This window comes from Cherax quadricarinatus, chromosome 3 (assembly GCF_038502225.1).
Source record: "Cherax quadricarinatus isolate ZL_2023a chromosome 3, ASM3850222v1, whole genome shotgun sequence".
In the NCBI taxonomy this organism is placed as follows: Eukaryota; Metazoa; Arthropoda; class Malacostraca; order Decapoda; family Parastacidae; genus Cherax; species Cherax quadricarinatus.
Window position 1 is genome coordinate 20,498,896 of NC_091294.1, and position 26,594 is coordinate 20,525,489.

The window sequence follows — 26,594 nt, forward strand, 5'->3', positions numbered from 1 at the left end:
GCGTTTCCTTACACCCGTTGTCCTGTTCACCTAGCAACAAATAGGTACCTGGGTATTAGTCGATTGGTGTGGGTTGCATCCTGCGGGGGGGGGGGGGGGGGGCAAGACTGAAGACCCCAATGGAAATAAGTTAGACAGTCATCGATGACGCACTGACTTTCTTGGGTTATCCTGGGTGGTCCAACCCTCCGGGGTTCAAAATCCGAAGAAAATCTTATCTATGTCTTTCTGTCTCTCTGCTTGTCTCACTGTCTCAGAGAGCCATTCAACAAGCGAACAGGTATTACACATGAGTGCATCATCACATCTGATTCCTGAGGAAGTTTAAGTATTACTTGCCAGTCATGCTTACTATGCATTATATCTACAAGCACAGTATAGTACTTTGTCTGGATTTTTTGAGTTATCCAAGGTAATTTACACTATGTATAATTGTATTTATGTGTACCTGTGAGACAGATAGACAGAGAAAGATACAGACACAGACAGACAGACAGAGACAGAGACAGCCAAAGTCAATCAGCCAGCCAAGCCAGCCACTGGCCAGCGAGCTGGCTGGCCAGGTACACAAATACAATTATACATAGTGCAAATTACCTAGGAAAACCCAAAAAATCCAGACAAAATGCTATATTGTGCTTGTAGATATAATGCATAGTAAGCATGACTGGCAATACATATCTACACTTGCTCAGGTAATACCTGTTTGTTCATAAGTGGCCCTCTCTGAGACAGAGAAACAAGCAGAGAGACAGAGACAAGCAAAGACAAAGACAGATAAGCAGAGACAGATAAACAGAGAGCTAGACAGACTGTACAGATCTAGACAGACAGAAGACAAAGCCAGCTAGGCAAACATGTATTGCACATTTCAGCATTGTTTCTCTTTACTTAGGGCATAGAGTATAAGACATTCTGGCAGGATGACTCTACCAGTGGTACCAAAATTGAAAGGGTGTTGCACAAATGTTGCACATGGATTAATATCAAGGTTTTTGATATTTCCTTGAACACTTGTGGCCACATCCATCTCAAAGCCACTAAACTCAGGGTCAACACCACTTTCCTCTTAAAATGGGTAGGTTAATACTTACTACATGACATCAGTGAATCCCAGGTGTTTGCTGCACTGTTTGCTCTAGCTGGCACTCAATTGAACTGGTGCTCCCGCAAGGTACTAAGTGGTCCCAGATTTTTTTAATACTGCATAAACCAAGTGTTAAGACCCACTGTATGCTGACCAGTCATCCCAGGCCAATCATGCCAAATTTGGAGGCAGGAAAAATAAAACAAATCTACGTTTGGAACATTAGCGGCAAGAACGTACGTAGATCTATGTTTGGACAGTTAAGGGGTTAATAATTGAGTTGCCTATATATAATGGTGAAAATACCACATATTATCTAGGGGGGTGCCAAAGTATCAGTGGGTATTGGGCAATTTTAATGGTATCAGCTTATTTTTGTATCAGCCCAAAAAGAGACTATCAGCATCAGCAAAAATTTGATATCATCCCATCACTAACATTAACAGTCATTAAGAATCAGTGCATTAAAAACATTAGTTTAAGGTGTTTTTAAGAGATTCCAACCATGAAGTGTTAACCCATGGCAACCAAATCCATGTATACCAAAGACAAAAAGTGCAGAAAAATAACAGTAACAAAAGTATCAGTAAGTTATAAATACCTGTATGAATTTCATTGTGAGAAGAGCCTGGGTGCTACCCTCACTGAGAGGTGTACTTAGCAGCCGTCGCTCACCACCCTCCATGTGCTGAAAAGTTTAACAAATTAATATACTAAATAAAAAACATTACTCAAGACATAAGCAGGCAGGGTGACCCAAGAAAGAAACACTTTTACCATTATTCAAACTGTCACTGTTTTGCAGGTAACAGTTTAAACATCCCACTCAACAGCAAATATCCCAAACCCCTCCGCTTTAGAATGCAAGCACTGTACTTCCTACCTGCATGTCAAGTCCAGCTAACTGGTTTCCTTGAATCCCTTCACAAAATATTAACTTTCTCACACTCCAAAAGCTTGTCAAGTTCCAAAAACCATTTGTCTCCACTCATTCCCATCTAACACGCTTGCACATGCCTGCTCTATGTCCAAGCCTCTTACACACAAAACCTCCTTTACCCCCTCCCTTCATCCTTTCCTAGGATGACTCCTACCAGGCCTTCCCTCCACTACAGATAAATACATCCTCCAAGTCATCCTATTTTGCTCCATCCTCTCTAAATAACCAAACCACCTCAATATTCTCTCCTCAGCCCTCTAGATAATACTTTTAGTAACTCTGCACATTCTCCTAATCTCCAACCTAACAATTCTCTGCATAATATTCACACCACACATTGCCCTCAGACACAACATCTCCATGCCTCTAGTCTCCTCCTCACTACAACATTCACAACCCATGCTTTACATCTACATAAGTGTGTTGGTATCACTATACACTCATACATTCCCTTCTTTGCCTCCCTGGATAATGTTCTTTGTCTTATGTTTCTTAATTAAAATGCAGTTTCAGACGAACCTATTTGTATAAGAGGCACTGTGTGACAGAAAAGAATAAGTACCAGCTTCAAATGGAGAAAAACGATAAAGTTTTGCTACATATTCTGACTTGTCTCTGGTTGATTCTAGCTTACAGATGGATGCACAAGACTATCTACCCATTTCCACAAACAGAAAATTTTAAAGAATTAATTCTTTCACTAACCAGGATTTTGACTAATGGCAATTGTTCTTTTCTGCATAGCAATGCCTCATATTTAATGTAATTATTCACATGCACCCAGCAAATTACTAGGAGTACACACACAGTTTTAAGATCTTATAGATCCACATTATCCAGCAGAATACATTACATAGGTTAGGGCTGGATTTAAGGGAAAGCAACAATGGCAGTTATCCAGGGGGGTGCTTCCCCACACATTAGGAACCCCAAGAAAAGAATAACCTATACATCAGACCACTGGTTTTCATAATTAATCCATTCCAGAAGGTTGGCCGAAATCCGAAATGGCCAAAAACTGAAGTAATATTTCCCATAAGAAATAATGTAAATCCAATTAATCCATTTCAGACACCCAAAAATATTAACAAAAAATACATTTTATAGAGAATAACTATAGTGAACCCTCTGTTTTCCTTAGCCTCTGATATCGCAATTTTCAGTTATCACCGACTTTTTTCGTTAATTCCCTCTACTTTCGTTGGTCGTACAGAACATGTCCGAGCGTCCACACGCACACAAAGCCTCCCCGACACGCACTAAGTCAGTGTGACATTGTTTCTCGGCGAGTAAACATTACCCTGCGATGTCATATGAAACATTTCATAATCCATTGTTTTTTGTGCCTGTTTATTGTATGTGACTGCTAAATAAGCCACCCTGGGCCCAAAGAAAGCTCTTAGTGCCAGCCCTATGGTAAAGAAGGTGAGAAACATGATAAAATTCAAGAAAGAACTCGTAGCAAAGTACCAAAGTGGAGAAGGAAGAGAGGGGAGAATGTGTCTTCTTCAGTGATTCAGTAATTTTACAATACGTATGATACTACAGCAGCAGGAGTTGATAAAGGCTATAGCACCAGCCAGGGATAAAGTGTAGCATTAACAGTATAGCAAGTAAGTTAAGCGATAGAAAAAGGACACGAAACTAACTCCTCCAATGTTGTTGGAGTTACATAGGGCTACTGACAAGATACGCCACCTGCGTATCTTCCACTACCCTAAACTAATGCCAGCATCTCCTCCAAGTTTAAGTATTTCTTATTTATGGTGGTGTCTGCTGCCATCACCACCACTATATGTACAGCCTATGATGTCAGTGGCCCTTATAAACACAACACCACCACCACCAATCCTCACATACGTAGTGACATTTTATTCATTCTAGAGTATATATCATGCTTCCATATTATTAATATTGTTTATTATGTCATATCAGATGAATTGTGATAAATAAATAAGCCATAGGGTTGATATTAGTGTCATATTTAAGCATTTTGTCCTTTCTCCAAACAAACTCTCCTCCCTCTCCGCTCATCCCCATTTTCCATAAGCAAACAAGACTCTTCCACAAAGGTAAAAGTGATTTAAATGTTAATTTATCCATTTCATTAGTGCTGTATATTTCTCATTGTTTTCTGTATGTAAAACTATAATTATTCTCTATAAAATGTATTTTTTGTTAATATTTTTGGGTTGGGCTACAAAGCGGGTAAAAAAACAGTGCTGTTAAAATTCCAAACTAGCCTACAAAGAAACAACCTACTATAAACATCCATTTCTATGAAAACTGATGTTTACGACAATGAGTGCCTTACCAAAACAAGACAAAACCTCCTTTATCGGCTAAGAAAATTACGCTATGCCCAAAAAATCCACCAGTGCTTTGTGAGGGATGGAAAAATCGCAGTTAGGAAACAGCCCACTGGGAAGAGATACTTCATCTCTACAGAACATGACCTTAAAACATTCCTAAGTGAGGCTGGACTAACAGAATCAGAGTAAGGTGCAGATAATACCCACTGTCTACCATTAGTGTTATAATGCCATAAATTTTGTTCCCTCCAAAAAATTTCCAATACCCCAACTACTTTTGAATGTCACTGTTGTATTCAATGACCATTCTACCTCATAGTCTTGTGTTTAATATCAATGGAATCTCTCTCCTTTTTTTTTACTTCCTACCGCTTCACTGTTTTATCTTATTTTAATTGAAACTAACCATAGCTTGTCCTCAGTTTTCTACCTCACTTTAAAAAATACTCTATCGCCCATTTTTATTTTAAAATCTCTATTATAGCCCAACCTTATTGTAAACTTTTTATTATTGCCCATTTTTAGTTTATATTTTAGTGCCCAACTTTATTGTAAACTTTTCATCTTATTATTGCACTATTCTAGTCTTGAGTTAATTACCCAATCTTATACTTGCCCAATTTTACCAATACCTTATTGCCCAATCTATTTTAAACTTTTTATTATTGCCCTTATTATTTGTAAAGTTTATTATCCAATTTTATTATATACTTTTTTATAATTGCCCTATTCTATTGTAGACTTTATCACCCTAGTTTATTTTACTTTTCTTAACCTTTTATCACCAATTTTTAAGCTTGTATATTCAACTCCAACTTTAACCCCTTCAGGGTCAAAGGCCCAAATCTGAAGTGGTGCCCCAGTGTCCAAGAATTTTCAAAAAAAAATTTTGTTATTTTTCTTATGAAATGGTAGAGAATCTTTTTGTGAAGGTAATAAAACAAAAAGTACGAAATTTGATGGAAAATTGACGAAATTATGCTCTCGCGAATTTTGATGTGTCAGCGATATTTACGAATCGGCAATTTTGCCAACTTTGACTCCCATTTTAGGCCAATTACATTACTCCAGTCAACCAAATTCTTAGCTATTTCCCTAGTATTACTTCTATTCTATCGATTGAGCACAAGAAATCGCCAAGTCAACTGTTTCAACTACAAATTAAAGTGATCGGAAATTGTTAATTTGGCCAATTTAACACAAAGTTCAAAATATTCCAATTTCAAAATAGGGTCCAGAATAAACAATGTAGGTATTCCTGGAACTAAACTAATATTTCTTCTGTTCATTAGTTACGTTTTGAGGCTTCACAAATAAATTCCATTTTGATTTTTATTCACATAATGAATTTTTATTCACACCAAAAAATAGAAGATTAACTGTTATGCAATACTGTAATAATTGTATAAATATCATCACCATATTTGTGAATGTATATTAGACCCACCAGCTGGCGTGTATTAGATGTGTGAGGTCATTTGTTTACTCTTGAATATCGGCAAAAATTTAACATTTCTGCTACTTTGAGCTCAGTTTCAAGCCATTTCCAGTGCTAAAACCAATCAAAATCATCTCTATTTCTGTAATACGTCTTCCATTCTATCAAATGAGACCAAGAAATCGCAAATACAACTATTAAAAACATACGAAAAAACACTGCAAAGTTGCTGTTTTAATCGAAAAATCATGATTTCAGTTTCTTTCTCTCATTATACACAGTGTGCTGCAGGATCTGTTTTATGTGGTGCACACATACCACATAGATGTATTCTCTCATATCTAGGCCCAAATGTACCACTCACAGTTTATCAGAGTGAGCTGAGCTCATGACGTAAATCTACGGTTTGGACCCTGAACGTAAAGCCGTAGATCTACGGGACGGACCCTGAAATGGTTAACAACTTATATTAGACCTTAGTGCAATTACAAGTGAAAGTCTTGTGCCATTTTAAACTTGTATTTTTTATATTATTAGATTAAACCTAGTTGTACTTTAGCTCATTCTAGCTCAATACATAGACAACACCAAATTCATTATATTAGACCTTAGTGCAATTACAAGCGAGAGTCTCGTGCTATTTTTAATTTTTATTTTTATGTTTTTAGTTTATACTTAGTTGTACTTTAGCTCATTCTAGCACAACACAGACAATGTCAACTTCATTATGTTTATTAGTGACTATACTCTATATGACCAAAGTGCTTTAGCTATATACTTGTCCAAACTTCCCACTACTACAGATATCAGTATTAAAACTCACCGCACAATACAGGATATAAATAACCACTATTTAAACCTAGAAGATGAATGATCATGTCGACCTTGATATAAACCTCCACAATGTAACACCCAATCAAAACCTACTGGAAAGTAACTGCCTTTATTACACAGCATCACAAGCCAGCACTATTCTAAACACTGCTAAAAGTCTATCAGTTCTTAACTACAACATCAGGTCCTTAAGCAAACACTATGACGACGACCTGGCACTCCTCGAGTCGCTAAAGACACCCTTCTCCTGCATTATTCTTACTGAGACCTGGTTTAAGCAGGACACAATAGATATCTACCCACTACCAGGATACACAGCAATCCACAACTGCAGACCATACCAAGTTGGGGGTGATATTGCAATCTATTACTCCAACAAACTATCTTGTATTAGCACCACTTGCTTTAGTGATGAATATGGGGAATGTATTTTTGCTAATTTTACTGTTTAAAACCTTAAGTCGCCTATAACAATCGGTGCCATTTACCGGATACCCCACACAAACATACTAAATTTCAGCGAGAAATTAAAGGCACTAATAACAAACAGACAAATGAACAAGCACCACCTTCTCTTAGCTGGAGACTTCAATATCAACCTTGGCCTACTAGATGATCAGCCTATAACTGATTTCATCAACAATATGAACAACACACTTCTCATACCAACAATAACTAAACCAACCAGGCTCACTGAGACAAGTGCAACCATAATAGACCACATATGGACCAATATACTAGCCCCCCTTAAATCAGGGATAATCACAGACAGCACTACAGACCACTACCCTACCTTCCTCTTAACAAACATTAGTAAACCACCAATGGAATACAACAAAGTTTCATTTAGACTCCATGACGAGGCCTCAATAAGGAAGTTCACAGCAGACCTATAGACTGTTGACTGGCCTACAGAATTCTCCAAGGCCAATGGTATTGACGATTGGACAGACATTTTTCTAAACAAATTACTTAGACTATACAACAAACACTGTCCTATAAAAACAAAACAGATCATGAATAAATGGCTCATTTACCCATGGCTAACCAGCAGCTTTCTGAAATCCATTGATAAGAAACACCAATATGAAAAGCAATATAGACAGGGCTTAATACACAATGATATTCTTAAACACTATTCATCAGTTCTCACCAAAGTAATAAAGAAAGCCAAACAACTGAACTACTCCAGCAGATTCACTGACACAAGAGGAGATATAAAAAAGACCTGGAAAACACTTTCCCAGATTCTGGGCACCCACAAACCGAAAAAAAACAAGAATATTGTCCTAACTAAACCTAACGAAACACCACTGCATCCCACTGAAACAGCTAACAAGATAAACTACTACTTCTCAACCATAGGATCTAATCTTGCCAGTAAAATCCCACGTACCAACGACCATGCTGGGGACTATCTAGATGGGAATTTCCTAAATTCCTTCTATCTTGTACCAACTGAGCCCACCGAAGTCACCGAGATTATAAAGTCACTTAAAAATAACCCAGGGAACCTGTCTCATGTCCCACCATTATTGTACAAGCGAGCGGCCCATGTCCTTTCGCATGCTATTTCATTACTTGGTAACAAGTCACTAGAAACTAGCACCTTCCTGAAACTACTCAAGACAGCAAGAGTTACACCAATACATAAAGGTGGTGACCCTACAGATGTAAACAACTATAGGCCAATATCAAACTTACCATTGCTATCCAAAATCTTCGAGAAACTCGTGCACAGGAGACTATTCATTTATAACGGCACAAAACATGCTCAACCCCCTGCCAATTTGGTTTCAGGAAAAATAAAAGCACTAATGATGCAATTGTAAAAATGCTAGATCTGCTTTACACAGCACTGGAAAATAATGAATATCCACTAGGAATTTTTATTGACCTAAGACAAGCTTTTGACACAGTAGACCACGGCATCCTACTCCACAAACTTGACCATTATGGTATAAGAGACCATGCGCTTGCATATTTCAAATCCTACCTTACTGATAGGTACCAGTATGTCACAATTAAAGACACAGCATCAACACGGCCACTTGATACTGGAGTTCCACAAGGAAGTGTCCTTGGACCCCAGCTCTTCCTCATTTACATCAATGATCTTCCAAACATATCCCAACACCTGAAACCCATTCTCTTTGCTGACGACACGACTTATGTCACCTCCCACCCTAATCTTGCCACCCTCAACACCATTGTTAATGAGGAGCTGCTCAAAATATCAACTTGGATGACAGCCAATAAACTTACACTTAACACTGACAAAACCTATTATATTATGTTTGGTAGCAGAGCAGGTGCTGCACAACTAAACATTAAGATTGACAGCACTCTAATTGCCAGACATAATGAGGGCAAATTCCTTGGCCTATACCTCGACAACAACCTAAATTTCAGCACCCATATCCAACACATCAAAAAAAGTATCCAAAACAGTTGGGATCCTCTCCAAGATACGATACTACGTGCCGCAAAATGCTCTTCTCGCACAATACCATTCACTCATTTATCCATACCTCACCTATGCTATTTGTGCTTGGGGATCAACTGCAGCAATACACCTAAAGCCAATAATAACTCAACAAAAAGCCGCAGTAAGAATAATCACTAAATCCCATCCCTGGCAACACAATCCCCCACTCTTCATAGATCTAAACTTGCTCCCTGTTCAGAACATCCACACTTACTACTGTGCAATCTACATATACAGGACCTTAAATTCCAATATTAACCTTGACCTAAAATGCTTTCTTGATAGTTGTGACAGGACCCACAAGCATAACACCAGACACAAACATCTCTACGACATTCCCCATGTCCGAGTAAATCTATACAAAAATTCAATGTATTTCAAAGGCCCTAAAATCTGGAACACCCTACCTGAAAACTCTAGAACTGCAGACACATTCATCACCTTCAAAACTACCTTTAGAAAACATCTCATCTCCCTGATACACCCTGTTAACTACATAAAAACCACCTGGTGGTTCACACTTACTCACTCATTCACTCACCCATTTGACTATAAGCACAGAAATACATATCTTAATCTTAAAATAATGATTCCTAACTAGTCACAAGTTTGCCTGTGATACTCCAATATAGAAACTATGTATTGTGCCAAAACAAAAGCATTCACATTGCTAAACTCACAAACTAGTATTTAGTCACTTAGTATTTAGTCAACTTACTCCACAATTTGTAATAATTTAGGGTTAAGAAATAATCTAAGTTTGCCTGAAATGCCTAGCCTTGCTAGGTGTTCTAGTGGCCCCCTCTGTAATTCGTATTTTATTACATGAAAACCACACAATAACCAGAATCTGTGAACCCCGCCTTGTAATCCTTATAGAGAATAAACTTTTATTTGATTTGATTTGATTTCTTAAGGGGAAAATTAATTGAAAATCATAAATACTGCTTGGCACATTTGTAACGATGTTGCCAAAGAAGGTTCATTTTTCACCAACTTTCAAAACACTATAAGAGCAAATTTGTAATTTTTCTCTTTAGGAAAAAAAAATACAGTGGACCCCCAGTTATCGGCCGGTTTGGTTACTGGCCGTTTGCTTGGTTATCGGCCGTTTTGGACGCATCCTTCCGCCGACTGGGGCAGCTTGCGCTACAGTTTGGCTTTGTCTCTCAGTGGCTGAGGAAGCTTCTGCTCATACATCCAAACATTTTGCTTGTTTACCATTGTTTTTAGTGGTTTTTCTTGCAGTGCAACTGTGAAATAAGTAAAGATGGCTCAAAAGAAAGTTCCTAGTAAAGTTCCTATGGTAAAGAAATCAAGAAACACCATGGAATTTAGCATGAAGTGATAGAAAAGTTTGAGAGTGGTATGAGGGTGGTGGAACTTACCAGGATGTACAGCAAGAATCAATCAACAATTTCATCCATCCTGGCAAAGAAAGAACAAATCAAAGATGCTAATGTTGCAAAAGAAGTACCTTTTCTAACTAAACAAAGGACACCAATAATGTAAGAGATGGAAAAGTTATTATTATTGTGGATTAAGGAAAAAGAATTAGTGGGAGACAGTGTTGTGGAGTCGATAATATGTGAGAAAGCTAAGTAGTTGCATGAGGATCTTGCAAAGAAAATGCCTGGAACAAGTGCTGCAGTTTGTGAATTTAGGGCCAGCAAAGGATGGTTTGATAGATTTAAGAAGCGTAGGGGCATACACAGTGTTGTGAGGCTGCAAGTTCTGACAAATGTGCAGCTGAAAAGTATATTCATGAATTCCAGGACTATGTAAAGGCTGAAGGATTCGAACCCCAACAAGTGTTCAATTTAGACGAAACGGGTCTGTTTTGGAAGAAAATGCCAAACAGGACCTACATTACCCAGGAGGACAAGGCACTGGCAGGACACAAGCCTATGAAAGACAGGCTCACTCTTTTGTTGCATGGTAATGTTAGTGGGGATTTCAAAGTGAAGCCTTTACTCATATATCACTCAGAAAATCCCAGTGTGTTCAAGAAAAACAATGTCATGAAGAATAGATTGTGTGTGATGTGGAAAGCTAATCAAAAGACATGGGTCACAAGGCAAATCTTCAAAGAGTAGGTTAATAATGTGTTTGGCCCAAGTGTGAAAAAATACCTCCAAGAAAAGAAATTGCCACTCCTGGTACTGGACAATGCTCCTGCACATCCTCCAGACTTGCAACACCAAGTGTTTAGGGACTTCAGTTTCATCACAGTAAAGTTCTTGCCTCCTAACACAACACCACTCCTCTCCTCCAGCCCATGGACCAGTAGGTCACTTCTAACTTCAAAAAACTCTACACAAAAGCAGTGTTTCAGAAGTGCTTCGAAGTGACCTCAGACACTCAGTTGACCCTAACAGAGTTCTGGAGGAATAACTTCACTATCCTCCTTTGCATAAGCCTTATAGGTAAGGCTTGGGAGGGAGTGACTTTCAGGACACTGAACTCTGCTTGGAGAAAACTGTGGCCAGACTGTCCAAGAGGGATTTTGAAAAGTTTGAGGCTGACCCTGACCCTGCCGACCCTATGGACTCTATTCTGGCACTGGGGAAGTCCCTGTGGTTGAAGGTGAGTGGCAAGGATGTGGAAAAGTTGGTGGAGGACCACAGGGAAGAGCTAACCACTGAAGAGCTGCAAGAGCTTCATTTTGAGCAGCTGAGGAACTTGCTTCAGAGGAGGAGGAAGAGGGCGTGAAGGAGGTGCCTTCAGAGATTAAAGAGGTGTGTGCAATGTGGACTAGGGTGCAAGCTTTTGTAGAGAAACACCACCCTGACAAAGCTGAAACAAGCCATATCTGCAACATGTTTAGTGACAAAACCCTGTCCCACTTCAGGGAAATCTTAAAGAGATGCCAGAAACAGAGCACTCTGGACAGTTATTTTGTGAGACAGGAGTCCAGTGACTCTCAAGCTGGTCCTAGTGGCAATAAAAGACAGAAGGGAATAAACCCCAGAGAAGGCTTTGCTACCTAAAGTCTTTATGGAAGGGGATTCCCCTTCCAAACACTAACTCCTCCCTCTTTCCTCCTCCCTATCTTCCAGAAGCCAGCATTAGCCTTCAAAAAAGGTACGTAATACTTACATAATTGTTAAAAAAAAATATTTTTTTTTTAAATATTTTTGTTTGGAACGGATTAATTGTATTTCCATTAATTCTTATGGGAAATATTTATTCGGTTATCAGCCATTTCGGTTATCGGCCGGCCTTCTGGAACAGATTACAGCCAATAACCGGGGGTCCACTGTACCTGGAAACTAAAGAAAACACACAAAAAAAAAAAAAAAAAAAAAAAAAAAAAAAAAAAAAAAAAAAAAAAAAGACCTTTTCAAAATTTTGCCACATAGGAAATTTCAGGATGGGGCTTATCAGACATGAAGAGTTAAGCAGGGAACAATGTTAACCCTTGCACTGCTGCAACCCCCTGAGATTAAATCTTTCATTGCCCAGACCCCCCAATCTGAAACTTATTCAAAGCGTCCAAGAATTTAACCCTTAACCCTTTCAGGGTCCGTCCCGTAGATCTACGCCATGAGCTCAGCTCACTCTGATAAACTGTGAGTGGTACATTTGGGCCTAGATATGAGAGAATACATCTATGTGGTATGTGTGCACCACATAAAACAAATCCTGCAGCACACTGTGTATAATGAGAGAAAAAAAATGAAATCATGATTTTTCGATTAAAACAGCAACTTTGCAGTGTTTTTTCTTATGTTTTTTATAGTTGTATTTGCGATTTCTTGGTCTCATTTGATAGAATGGAAGACATATTACAGAAATAGAGATGATTTTGATTGGTTTTAGCACTGGAAATGGCTTGAAACTGAGCTCAAAGTAGCGGAAATGTTAAATTTTTGCCGATATTCAAGAGTAAACAAACGACCTCACACATCTAATACACGTCAGCTGGTGGGTCTAATATACATTCACAAATATGGTGATGATATTTATACAATTATTACAGTATTGCATAAGAGTAAATCTTCTATTTTTTGGTGTGAATAAAAATTCATTATGTGAATAAAAAATCAAAATGGAATTTATTTGTAAAGCCTCAAAACATAACTAATGAACAGAGGAAATGTTAGTTTAGTGCTAGGAATGCCTACATTGTTCATTCTGGACCCTATTTTGAAATTGGAATATTTTGAACTTTGTGTTAAATTGGCCAAATTAACAATTTCCGATCACTTTATTTTGTAGTTGAAACAGTTGACTTGGCGATTTCTTGTGCTCAATCGATAGAATAGAAGTAATACTAGTGAAATAGCGAAGAATTTGGTTGATTGGAATAATGTAATTGGCCTAAAATGGGAGTCAAAGTCGGCAAAATCGCCGATTCGTAAATATTGCTGACACAAAAATTCGCGAGAGCATAATTTCGTCAATTTTCCACCAAATTTCGTACTTTTTGTTTTATTACCTTCACAAAAAGATTCTCTATGATTTCATAAGAAAAAATAACAATTTTTTTTTTTGAAAATTCTTGGACACTGGTGCGTGACTCCAGATTTGGGCCTTGGACCCTGAAAGGGTTAAACGGTCCAAACAGATCGACGTTCAAATTCGTAGTGCTACAAAAGTAGATCTACTTTTTTTTTTACATATTTTCAAATATAACAAAAAAAAAATAATGTAGATAAAAGTTTTTTTTACAGGTTATCAAATGTAAAACAAAAAAGATCTACATTTTTTTACATACTTTCAGATGTTGAAAAAACGTACATATACGTTTGGACCATTTAACCCTCAAACGGTCCAAACGTATATATACGTCCACGCGCGTAGCGCCTCAAACGTATATATACGTTTTCTTTGTCATTCATTCAACATTGCCACAATAAGCCTAAGTCACCTAGACATGAGAGAATGGGTGTGCGCACTCACTGTCTGCCATATTAAAATAATTGGGGATGCCTGGGTACCATATGCTCTTTTTTCCTTTTAAAAGAAAAGATTGTTTTTTTCCTCAAAAAAGTTTGGGCGCTACGCGAGTGAACGTATATACAGTGGACCCCCGCATAACGATGGCATCACATAGCGATTATTTCGCATACCGCTTACTTTAATTGCAAAAATTTTGCCTCGCATACCGCTTAAAAACCCGCTTACCGATTTTCGTCCGAGACGCTTCCAATGTGCGGCCTGAGCCACGCTCACATGTTCCGCCGGTGGCATTGTTTACCAGCCAGCCTCCGCAATAACATCCAAGCATACAATCGGAATATTTTGTATTATTACAGTGTTTTCGGTGCTGTTTCTGGAAAATAAGTGACCATGGGCCCCAAGAAAGCTTCTAGTGCCATCCCTGTGGTAAAAAGGGTGAGAATTAGTATGGAAATTAAGAAAGATTTTGAAGGGTTTGGGGCTAACCCTGAGAAGCCTATGCCAGTTGTGGAATCCATTGTGCCTACTTCAAAAATTAAGGAAATGTGTGCACAGTGGGTTGAACTGCAAACCTTTATGGATGAAAATCACCCTGACACAGCTGTTGCAAGCCGTGCTGGTGACTATTTCAATGACAATGTTGTGGCCCATTTTAGACAAATCGTAAAGGAACGGGAGGTACAGAGCTCTATGGACAGATTTGTTGTGCGACAGAGGTCCAGTGACTCTCAAGCTGGTCCTAGTGGCATTAAAAGAAGAAGGGAAGTAACCCCGGAAAAGGACTTGCTACCTCAAGTCCTAATGGAAGGGGATTCCCCTTCTAAACAGTAAGAAGATAATGCTCTCCCCTCCTCCCATCCCATCAATCATCACCAGATCTTCAATAAAAGTAAGTGTCATGTAAGTGTGCATGCCTTTTTCAGTTTGTGTGTATTAAAATTAACATTTCATGTGGTAAAAAAATTTTTTTTTCATACTTTTGGGTGTCTTGCACGGATTAATTTTATTTCCATTATTTCTTATGGGGAAAATTCATTCACATAACGATTATTTCGCATAACGATTACCCCTCTTGCACGGATTAAAATCGTTAACCGGGGGTCCACTGTATACGTTTGGACCATTTAAGGGTTAAGGGTTAAAAAAAAAAAAAAAATTCTCATGAAATGGTAGAGAATCTTTTCCTGAAAGTAATAAAACAAGAAGTACGAAATTTGATGGAAAGCTGACAAAATTACACTTTCACAAATCTTGCAATGTCAGCAACATTTACACATAGGCGATTTTGCTCGCTTCAAGTCTTATTTTAGGCCAATTGCGTTGTTCCTGCACATTCTCAGCTATTTCACCAGTATGTCTTCCATTTTATCAACTAAGCACAACACAGCCCAATCAACTATTTCAACTAACCAATAAAGTGATCAGAAATTGGTAATTTGCCCAGTTTCACACAAATTTCAAAATACGTATTCCAATTTCAAAATAGGGTCCAGAATAAATTATGCAGGCATTCCTGGCACTAAAATAACATCATCTCTGTTCATTTGTTACATTCCAAGGCTTTACATGTGAATTCCATTTTGATTTTTTATTCACACAAAAAATAGAAGATTTACTGTTATGCAATATTGTAATAACTATCATATCAGAGCATTCATAAATGGATACTAGACCCACCAGTTGGACCTGTATTGGAAGAGTGATGTGATTTGTGTACTCTTGAATATCAGTAAAACAACATTTCCACTACTTTGAGCTCAGTTTCCAGGTACTTTCTGTTGTGAAACCAATCAAAAATCATCTCTATTTCTGTAACATATCTTCCTTTCTATCAAGTAAGACCAAGAAACTCAGAATACAACCATATATACCATAGAAGAAATACACCTTAACTGTCCAAATGTAGATCTACGTTCTCTCACCAAGCGTTCTGAATATTTTGATTTTTTTTTTTTAATAAAGAGGATTTTTTTATATAAAGTAAAATAAGAAAAAATATTAAGAGTCAGTACTTACAAAGATATAAGGCCGCAAAGTCGGCACTTCCTGCTCTCCTGACGGCAACATGAAGTGCTGAAGCTCATTTTCTCATTTTTTCAATTTGTATAATTTTTATGTTCTGATAATTACATTTGTTGTAGTAGTCACAAACATAGTGACATGTAAAAATTTTCACCTACTTTAGTCACATACTACTGTCTAGAAATATATACACAGTACAGTTGACCCTCATTTTTCTTAAGGCTCGAAAGTCGTAATTTTCGGAAATCGTAATGTTTTTTCATCAAAACACTAGCTTGCAAACCTTTGACTCGCAAATAGTTGTTCGTCTGGGACGCATACGCACGGCCACAAGCCGCCTCACACTCCATTCCCAGCCAGTGTGCCACTGTTTATCAGTGAGTGAGGATGATCCCACGAGTTCATACGATACATTTCATAATACATATATGTATTCCATTCGTTTTAGCGCTTGCAACTGCTAAATAAGTCACCATGGCTCCAAAGAAAGCTTCTAGTGCCAGCCCTTTCGTAAAGAATGTGAGAAACACATATAATTTAAGAAAAAGCTTGTAGAAAAATATGAAAGTGGGGGTGGTAGAGTGGTAGCAGTTGTGATAGTGGTAGAGGGTGGAAGTGATGGTGGTAGAGGGTGGAAGTGATGGTGGTAGAAGGTGGGTAGTGATGGTGGTAGCAGTTGTGATAGTGGTTGAAGGTGGTAGTGATGGTGGTAGAGGGCGCGTTCTTCAGTGATACAGCAATGCTACGACCTCCTCCAATGTTGCTGGAGTTATACAGGGCTACAGAAAACACCGCCGCCTCAGTGGCTGCTTCACCACCATTATCGATGGCTTATGCTCACAGTGAAGTTTATTTCTTTGTAAAGGTTACAATGTGTAATTACAATTTTGATTTGCTCAGTACAAAGATAGCCACAATCATGCCCAGGCATTTTGGGCAGACTAATCCTAATACATAATAACTAATTAAAACTAAATGAGATAATAGTACATAGTAACTATACAATCTTATTTAACCATTTCAGGGTCCCAAGGCAAAATCTGAAGGGGTAGCCCAGTGTCCAAGAAATTTTGAAGAAGAAGAAGAAGAAGAAGAAGGAGAAAAAAAAAAAATAAAAAAAAAAAAAAAAAAAAAAAAAAAAAAAAAAAAAAAAAAAAAAAAAAAAAAAACTTACAGAATTAAAGATTATATTTTTGTGAAGGTAATAAAACAAAAAAAACATTCTGATCAGTACTTATTGAGATACAGAGGCGAGAAGTTGACCCAAAATGACTGGATGGTGGCAACATCAGCAATTTCCACAAACTCGCATTTCTTTATTTTATGCTCTTTATACTTTTTTTCTTTTCTATTTTTTTTCTTTTTCTAGTAACATTTGTGGCCTGTGAGACCAATACTGTATATAATGTATATATATATATACATTGTATTGAACACATTAACCACACTAAAGTTATTATAATATTTTTTACCACTTTCATTTACTACAATAAACATTCACAAATGTTGTATAATACTAATGTTCAATTATATATTTACAGATGTACAGTCACTGGACATGTTTTTAGAACTGCTGCAGCTTGTGGAAGTCCTTGAAACAAGGTATAATGCACAGAGGTACCTTACATTCCTCGTACATAAACCGAGTGTCTTTGCATCTTTGTTGCCGTCGTTTTGTTTGAGCACAGACAACACATCTCTTCTGAGCAAATTTCTTCTAAGTTGCAGGAAGCTGTATTATGAAGTAATCACCTTCCCTCCTCAAACGCTTGGGTATTTCCTGAGGATTTCGAGGACAGTTTTGTTTAACAGGTGTTACCTGGTACTTCATTATGAGTTGTCTGACAACAGACAGACAAAATTCACCATACGGTGGTCTGTTGCCAGTCTTCACTTGGTATATATATGCATTGAGCATTGAAATGTCCATGAGATGGAAGAAAAGTTTCATGTATCACTTGTAACTCTAACGAACACAATCAACAAAGCCAATCTGCATGTCACATTTGTCAACCAAGCGCATGTTTTGTGTATGATCAATCACTGTCACTGGTTTGCGAATACGTTCATTAGTCACTCGATCAACTTTGCCACTGTCTTGCATTTCGTTATGGTGAATGGTTGTCAACAATGTGACATCTCGTTTGTCATGCAACTGTAATGCCATGATGTCATTGGCAGTAAACACCTGCACCTCACCACTACGAGTGCCTGCGTTGAACCTGGGCATACATTTACGATTAGAACGCACTGTGCCACACATATCTGTCATGTTCACTCGCAAGAAATCGCTGAGTAAAGGGCTCATGTACCAGTTATCAGTATATAATGTATGCCCCTTACCAAGATAAGGTGCCATCATGCTTCTTACTACGTCACCTGATATACCCAATAACATCCTGGTATCTTTCAATATTTTACTTCCCGTGTATACAATAATATCCAATACCAGGCCACTGTCACAGAGTACAAACAGTTTTATACCAAAGCGTTTCCTCTTGCTTGGTATATACTGCTTGAATGATAGCCTACCTTTTAACAAAATCAAAGACTCGTCAATTACAAGAATCTTGAATGGATAAAAGTACATTTTGAACTTTTGTTTGAGATACATAAAAACATTTCTAATCTTGTATAACCTGTCACTTCTGTCAGGCCTGGTTTTGTCAGAGAAGTGCAACATACGTAACAGTAGGATAAACCTGTTTACTGGGATGATTTCACTGAAGGCCAGGGTACAAATTAGCCGATCTGTGGACCAGTATGATTTTATGTTATGCTCATACACATGAGGCATAAGCATTATTGTTGCAAAAAGCAAATACATTTCAGCAACAGTTGTCTCTTTCCACTGGTTTAGTCTTGATTGTGGTGATATGATCGTATTTGCCATGATGTACTCAAAATACTTATTACTTTCCCTGACAACAGTTTCCATCAAGAGCTGGTCAAAGAATAGTTCAAAGAATTCCAGTTCATTTGCAGTGTTTCAAAGGGGACAAGTTGGTAGAATTCCACTTTGAGAGTCATCAAACTGGTGGGGCTTGGGAACAAAATTGGCATTTTGCTGCCAATCCCAGATACAGTTTGCTGGTGGATACTGGACATCATAAGCTGGTTGTGGTGGTAATTGTAGTTGTGGTGGGGGGGTGGCTGATGCTCCGCTTCGTCCTTGAGCTGAGGGGTCAGTGGCATGGGTCCGAGCCTGGGCTGGCGAGTCATGCATGGCCGTGGCACTACTATCACCACCATTACCACCACCTACTGATGCCTGTGGTCTATCTATGCCAAGTGTAGCCACATCATCCTCACTTTCACTGTCTATTCCTAGTGTAGGGCCACGGGATGTACTCCATCCCCTTGGCACTGCATAGGGAACACTGCCCAAGCGCATGCGGCGGTGTATATACCGACGCTTCACTGGTGAATGCGATTCCTCAATAACACTACTTGAATGATCGTCAAGAGCAATAAAATCACAATCTACGTCACTATCATCATCATTACTGAAGTCTGAGGCCTAGCCACGCGAAAATATTAGCTTTCTCTTGCGACAAGGTACAACTGAACGTGACTCAGACGTGCCCACACCAGAGGTAAAAGGGCGAGGATCGTCAGGATTTTCTGCACTATTTTCGATATCCTGGTCATTCCTTTCGGTCACTAATTGATCAAAGCCATAGAATTCATCTTCATTTCCACTTCCATCAGAGTCGGAACTATCAGATAGGAAGAGGAGAGTCCCAATTCACCTTGGAGTGAGAGCTGCCTTGCGACAAGGCATGGTGAACAAAGGTAACTGAGGCGGCGTTCCCACAATGCTATGTGGGCACCTAGAATTTTTGTTTATGGCGCACACACACCATGCAGACCCGTTCTCCCAGATGTAGGCCTACCAGCCTTCTCATGCTAAATTTGATGCCGCTAGAATTTTGGCATAGATCTACGGTGTGGACCCTCAACGTATAGCCGTAGATCTACAGCATGGACCCTCAAAGGGTTAAACTTAGTACAAGTGAGTAAGGTTTGGTAAAATGAGCTTGAAATTGCACACAAAATCTACCTTACAAGTAATGGTGCTGATGGTAATATTTTATGGAATGGCAGAATTAAAGGCCAGGAGGTCATGTGATAAGGCTAAGTAGATGATGTTTTGGCAGATTTGGTTAATAAATAACAAAAAGGCACAATAACGTGACTGGAACAATACACAAATAACCCGCACATAAAAGAGAGAAGCTAACGACGACGTTTCGGTCCGACTTGGACCATTGACAAAGTCACACTAACAGAGGTGGAGCAGGACGGCTATATATAGGCAGGAAGAGGTGGTGGTGGTAGTAGTAGTAGTAGTAGTAGTAGTAGTAGTAGTAGTAGTAGTAGTAGTAGTAGTAGTAGTAGTAGTAGTAGTAGTAGTAGTAGTAGTAGTAGTAGTAGTAGTAGTAGTAGTAGTAGTAGTAGTAGTAGTAGTAGTAGTAGTAGTAGTAGTAGTAGTAGTAGTAGTAGTAGTAGTAGTAGTAGTAGTAGTAGTAGTAGTAGTAGTAGTAGTAGTAGTAGTAGTAGTAGTAGTAGTAGTAGTAGTAGTAGTAGTAGTAGTAGTAGTAGTAGTAGTAGTAGTAGTAGTAGTAGTAGTAGTAGTAGTAGTAGTAGTAGTAGTAGTAGTAGTAGTAGTAGTAGTAGTAGTAGTAGTAGTAGTAGTAGTAGTAGTAGTAGTAGTAGTAGTAGTAGTACAAGAATTGTATATAATACCGACAGGATGAAACTAAGACACACGCACAACACCAGGGCATCCCCATTGAGAAATATGATTTTATGGATTTGCAGAATTAAGAGCCTAGAGGTCACATAATAAAACTAGTTAGCAGATGTTTGGTTGATATGGTTAATATTGCGAGATAAGATGATTTTTTAGCAAAGTCCTAAATTTCTAAGCTGTCAGGGACTCCTTGACCTGTTCTGGTAGCGAGTTCCAGATCTTCGGGCCTTTTATGTGCATAGCATTCTTGCATAGTGAGAGTCTGACTCGAGGGATGTTGAAAGGTGCCTTATGCTTTGTATTGTGCCTGTGTTTTGTTGTAACTGTCAAGGAATAGTTTTAGGGGAAGGTTTACAGTGGAGTTTAATGTTCTGTATATGTAGTAGGCACAATAATAAGAGTGTATATCTTGTATATTTAGCAAGTTGAGTCTTGAAAAGTGGTGGGGTGTGCTGTCTAGCACAGGAGCTGGTTATCACCTGCACAGCAGTTTTTTGTTGGATTATTAAGGGTCTAAGGTGGTTGGCTGTGGCTGAGCCCCAGGCACAAATACCATAGGTGAGGTAAGGATATATTAGAGAGTGGTACAGGGTAAGGAGAATCGTTTGTGGTACATAATAGCGTACCTTGGAAAGGATTCCTACTGATTTGGAAATTTTCTTGGCTATGTGATGGGTATGGGACTGAAATTTAAGATTACAGTCAAGGAGAAGACCTAGAAATTGGCCCTCCATGTGTCTTGATATAGGGTAGCCATTTAACCCAGGAAACCAACCTGAAGGAAGGCAGAAGATAGGGAGGAAAGAAGGAAGAGATGAGAGGAAGGAAGAAAGGAAGAGATGAGAGGAATGAGGGAAGGAATGAAGGAGGGAAGGAAGGAGGGAAGGAAGGAGGGAAGGAAGGAGGGAAGGAAGGAGGGAAGGAAGGAGGGAAGGAAGGAATGAGGGAAGAAAGGAAGGAGACCATCAACCTGGGATAACTCAAAAAATTCAGACAGTGATTTATTTCCATGTGGGTTGGTGGGGTGGGGAGGAAGGGATGGGTGTTGACAGGCAGTGAGGGTGGTGAGTGGTGGTGTTATTTGTCACTGACACTAGGCTGGTGACTCAGCATATTTACAAGTCCACCCCCACATAACGAGTTTTACAGAAACTGCAGCAGTTCTGGGAAGTGTCCAGTGACTGTGTATATATTTATTATTATTATTATTGTCACACTGGCCGATTCCCACCAAGGCAGGGTGGCCCGAAAAAGAAAAACTTTCACCATCATTCACTCCATCACTGTCTTGCCAGAAGGGTGCTTTACACTACAGTTTTTAAACTGCAACATTAACACCCCTCCTTCAGAGTGCAGGCACTGTACTTCCCATCTCCAGGACTCAAGTCCGGCCTGCCGGTTTCCCTGAACCCCTTCATAAATGTTACTTTGCTCACACTCCAACAGCACGTCAAGTATTAAAAACCATTTGTCTCAATTCACTCCTATCAAACACGCTCACGCATGCCTGCTGGAAGTCCAAGCCCCTTGCACACAAAACCTCCTTTACCCCCTCTCTCCAACCTTTCCTAGGCCGACCCCTACCCTGCCTTCCTTCCACTACAGACTGATACACTCTTGAAGTCATTCTGTTTCGCTCCATTCTCTCTACATGTCCGAACCACCTCAACAACCCTTCCCCAGCCCTCTGGACAACAGTTTTGGTAATCCCGCACCTCCTCCTAACTTCCAAACTACGAATTCTCTGCATTATATTCACACCACACATTGCCCTCAGACATGACCTCTCCACTGCCTCCAGCCTTCTCCTCGCTGCAACATTCATCACCCATGCTTCACACCCATATAAGAGCGTTGGTAAAACTATACTCTCATACATTCCCCTCTTTGCCTCCAAGGACAAAGTTCTTTGTCTCCACAGACTCCTAAGTGCACCACTCACTCTTTTCCCCTCATCAATTCTATGATTCACCTCATCTTTCATAAACCCATCCGCTGACACGTCCACTCACAAATATCTGAATACATTCACCTCCTCCATACTCTCTCCCTCCAATCTGATATTCAATCTTTCATCACCTAATCTTTTTGTTATCCTCATAACCTTACTCTTTCCTGTATTCACCTTTAATTTTCTTCTTTTGCACACCCTACCAAATTCATCCACCAATCTCTGCAACTTCTCTTCAGAATCTCCCAAGAGCACAATGTCATCAGCAAAGAGCAGCTGTGACAACTCCCACTTTGTGTGTGATTTTTTATCTTTTAACTCCACGCCTCTTGCCAAGACCCTCGCATTTACTTCTCTTACAACCCCATCTATAAATATATTAAACAACCACGGTGACATCACACGTCCTTGTCTAAGGCTTACTTTTACTGGGAAATAATTTCCCTCTTTCCTACATACTCTAACTTGAGCCTCACTATCCTCGTAAAAACTCTTCACTGCTTTCAGTAACCTACCTCCTACACCATACACTTGCAACATCTGCCACATTGCCCCCCTATCCGCCCTGTCATACGCCTTTTCCAAATCCATAAATGCCACAAAGACCTCTTTAGCCTTATCTAAATACTGTTCACTTATATGTTTCACTGTAAACACCTGGTCCACACACCCCCTACCTTTCCTAAAGCCTCCTTGTTCATCTGCTATCCTATTCTCCGTCTTACTCTTAATTCTTTCAATTATCCCCCTATAATTTTTGCACTCTCTTTTATCCCCTTTGCCTTTATACAAAGGAACTATGCATGCTCTCTGCCAATCCCTAGGTACCTTACCCTCTTCCATACATTTATTAAATAATTGCACCAACCACTCCAAAACTATATCCCCACCTGCTTTTAACATTTCTATCTTTATCCCATCAATCCCAGCTGCCTTACCCCCTTTCATTTTACCTACTGCCTCACGAACTTCCCCCACACTCACAACTGGCTCTTCCTCACTCCTACAAGATGTTATTCCTCCTTGTCCTATACACGAAATCACAGCTTCCCTATCTTCATCAACATTTAACAATTCCTCAAAATATTCCCTCCATCTTCCCAATACCTCTAACTCTGTGCATATATGTGATAGAAAAATAGTAATAAACAACATTTTTTATTGTTGGTTTGAGTAAACATGTTTTGTAAACAATATAACAACTGTTTGTGCGGTTATTGTTTAGCATACAACCAGTGAACATACATTCAATATACCTTATACTTTTGGATGTCTGAAATGGATTAATTGGATTTACATAATTTCTGATGGGGAAAATGGTTTCAGTTTCAGTCGATTTGACATTTCATTGGTCTCTCTGGAACGAATTAACAACGAAAAGGGAGGGTCCACTGTACTTGCCAGTCATGCTTATTAAGTCTTATATCTACAAGAACTGTATAGCACTTTGCTTGGAATTTTGGGTTATCCTAGGTAATTTACACTAGGGAGTGAGTTCAACAACTTAAGAAAACCTAGGGAACGAATGGATTTGTCAGTTAAAAACAGAGTAGGGGAGTTAGCAGATGGGGAGATGGAGGTATTGGGTAGAAGGCATGAATATTTCGAGGAACTTTTAAATGTCGATGAAGAAAGGGAGGCGGTAATTTCAGCATTGGCCAGGGAGGTATACCATCTTTTAGGAGTGAAGAAGAGCAGGATATGAGTGTGGGAAAGGTGTGTGAGGCATTACATAGAATGAAAGGAGGTAAAGCAGCAGGAACTGATGGGATCATGACAGAAATGTTAAAAGCAGGGGGGATGGGATATAGTGTTGGAGTGGTTGATATTTTTGTTTAACCCGTAAACGGTCCAAGCAGATCTACGTTCACATGTGTAGTGCTACAAAAGTAGATCTACGTTTTTTTTTTACATATTTTCAAATATAACAAAAAAAAAAAAAAAGTAGATCAAAGTTTTTACACATTTTCAAATGTAAAAAAACAAAAAGAAGATCTACTTTTTTTACATACTTTCAAATGTTGAAGAAACGTATATATACGTTTGGACCGTTTACAGGTTAATAAATGTATGACAGAGGAGAAGTTACCTAGGGATTGGCAGAGAGCATGTATAGTCCCTTTATATAAAGGGAAGGAGGACAAAACAGACTGTAAAAATTATATAGAAATTAGTTTACCGAGCGTACCAGGAAAAGTGAACAGTAGGGTTATTATTGAAAGAATTAGAGGAAAGACAGAAATAGGATTGCGGATAAGCAAGGAAGTTTTAGAGTGGGTAGGGGATGTGTAGCTCAAGTGTTTACATTGAAGCATATATGTGAACAGTATTTAGATAAAGGTAGAGAAGTTGTCATTGCATTTATGGATTTAGGAAAGGCATATGATAGAGTGGATAGGGGAGCAATGTGGCAGATGTTGCAAGTACAGTTGAACCTTGACTTACGAGTTTAATCCGTTCCAGGAGCTAGCTCATAAGCCAATTTACTCGTATACCAAATTAATTTTCCTCATTTAAATTAATTGAAAAGCCAATAATTCGTTCCTGCACTCTGGAAAGACTAGAAAAAATACTTGAATATGATGCTATTATCAATTGTACGGCTTATTTACCTATCACAACTCTTCTAGTATGACATAAACAATACAGTGGACCCCAGGTATTCGATGGCATCAGTCTTCTATAAAACCGGTATTCGATGCATTTTATCGCAAAAATTTTGCCTCGGTATCCGATCGAAAACCCGGTATTCGATGCGATTCGTACGAGACGTGTCCACGTGTGGCCTGAACTACCCCGTGTGTGCTAGTGTTTACAAGCCAGCTAGTGTGCGCGCATCTAAGGATAGATTCGGTACATTCCACATTATCACCGTGTTTGGTGCTTGTTTCTGCAAAATAAGTCACCATGGGCCCCAAGAAAGCTTGTAGTGCCAACCCTTCGAGAAAAATGGTGCTAATGACTATTGAAATGAAGAGATAATTACAAAGTACGAAAGTGGAGTGCTTGTGTCAGAGCTGGTCAGGTTGTATAGTAAACCCCAATCAACCATCTCTACTATACCGACCAGGAAAACAACAATCAAGGAAGCTGTTCTTGCAAAAGGTGCAACTGTGATTATGAAACACCGACCACAAGTGTTAGAAAATGTTGAGAGACTGTCACTGGTGTGGATAAATGAAAAACAGATAGCAGGAGATAGCATCTCTCAAGCGATCATTTGTGAAAAGGCTAGGCAGTGGCATAACGATTTGGTAAAGAAATTGCTTGCAACTAGTGCTGATGTAAGTGAATTTAAGGCCAGCAAAGGTTGGTTTGAAAGATTTAAGAATCGTAGTGGCATACATAGTGTGATTAGGCATGGTGAGGCTGCCAGTTCGGACCAAAAAGCAGCTGAAAAATATGTGAGGGAATTCAAGGATTACACAGACAGTGAAGAATTTAAACCTGAACAAGTGTTTAATTGCGACGAAACAGGCCTGTTTTGGAAGAAAATGCCAAGCAGGACGTACATTACTCAGGAAGAAAAGGCACTCCCAGGACATAAGCCTATGAAAGACAGGCTTACTCTGTTGATGTGTGCCAATGCTAGTGGTGATTGCAAAGTGAAGCCTTTATTGGTATATCACTCAAACTCCCAGTGTTCAGGAAAAACAATGTCCTCAAGGCTAATTTGTGTGTGCTGTGGAGGGCAAACAGTAAGGCATGGGTCACTAGGGACTTTTTCTATGACTGGTTACACCATGCATTTGCCCCCACTGTGAAAAATTACCTAATTGAAAAGAAATTAGACCTTAAGTGCCTCCTGGTATTAGACAATGCCCCTGGTCATCCTACAGACTTGGCAGAGCGACTTTCTGG

The 26,594-nt window shown here is 39.0% G+C and overlaps 1 protein-coding gene across 1 annotated transcript in view; it reads right to left on the minus strand.

The window, feature by feature from the left end:
• Positions 1 to 519: 519 nt before the first annotated feature.
• Positions 520 to 26,594, minus strand: part of LOC128684116 (intermembrane lipid transfer protein Vps13-like) — an 80,520-nt gene continuing 54,445 nt past the window's right edge. The window contains exons 6-7 of the mRNA XM_070093147.1: positions 1,689 to 1,775; positions 520 to 555 (exon numbers count right to left, since the gene is read on the minus strand). Coding sequence (XP_069949248.1) covers positions 520 to 555; positions 1,689 to 1,775 — 123 coding nt within the window. The remainder of the gene's footprint in view (positions 556 to 1,688; positions 1,776 to 26,594) is intronic.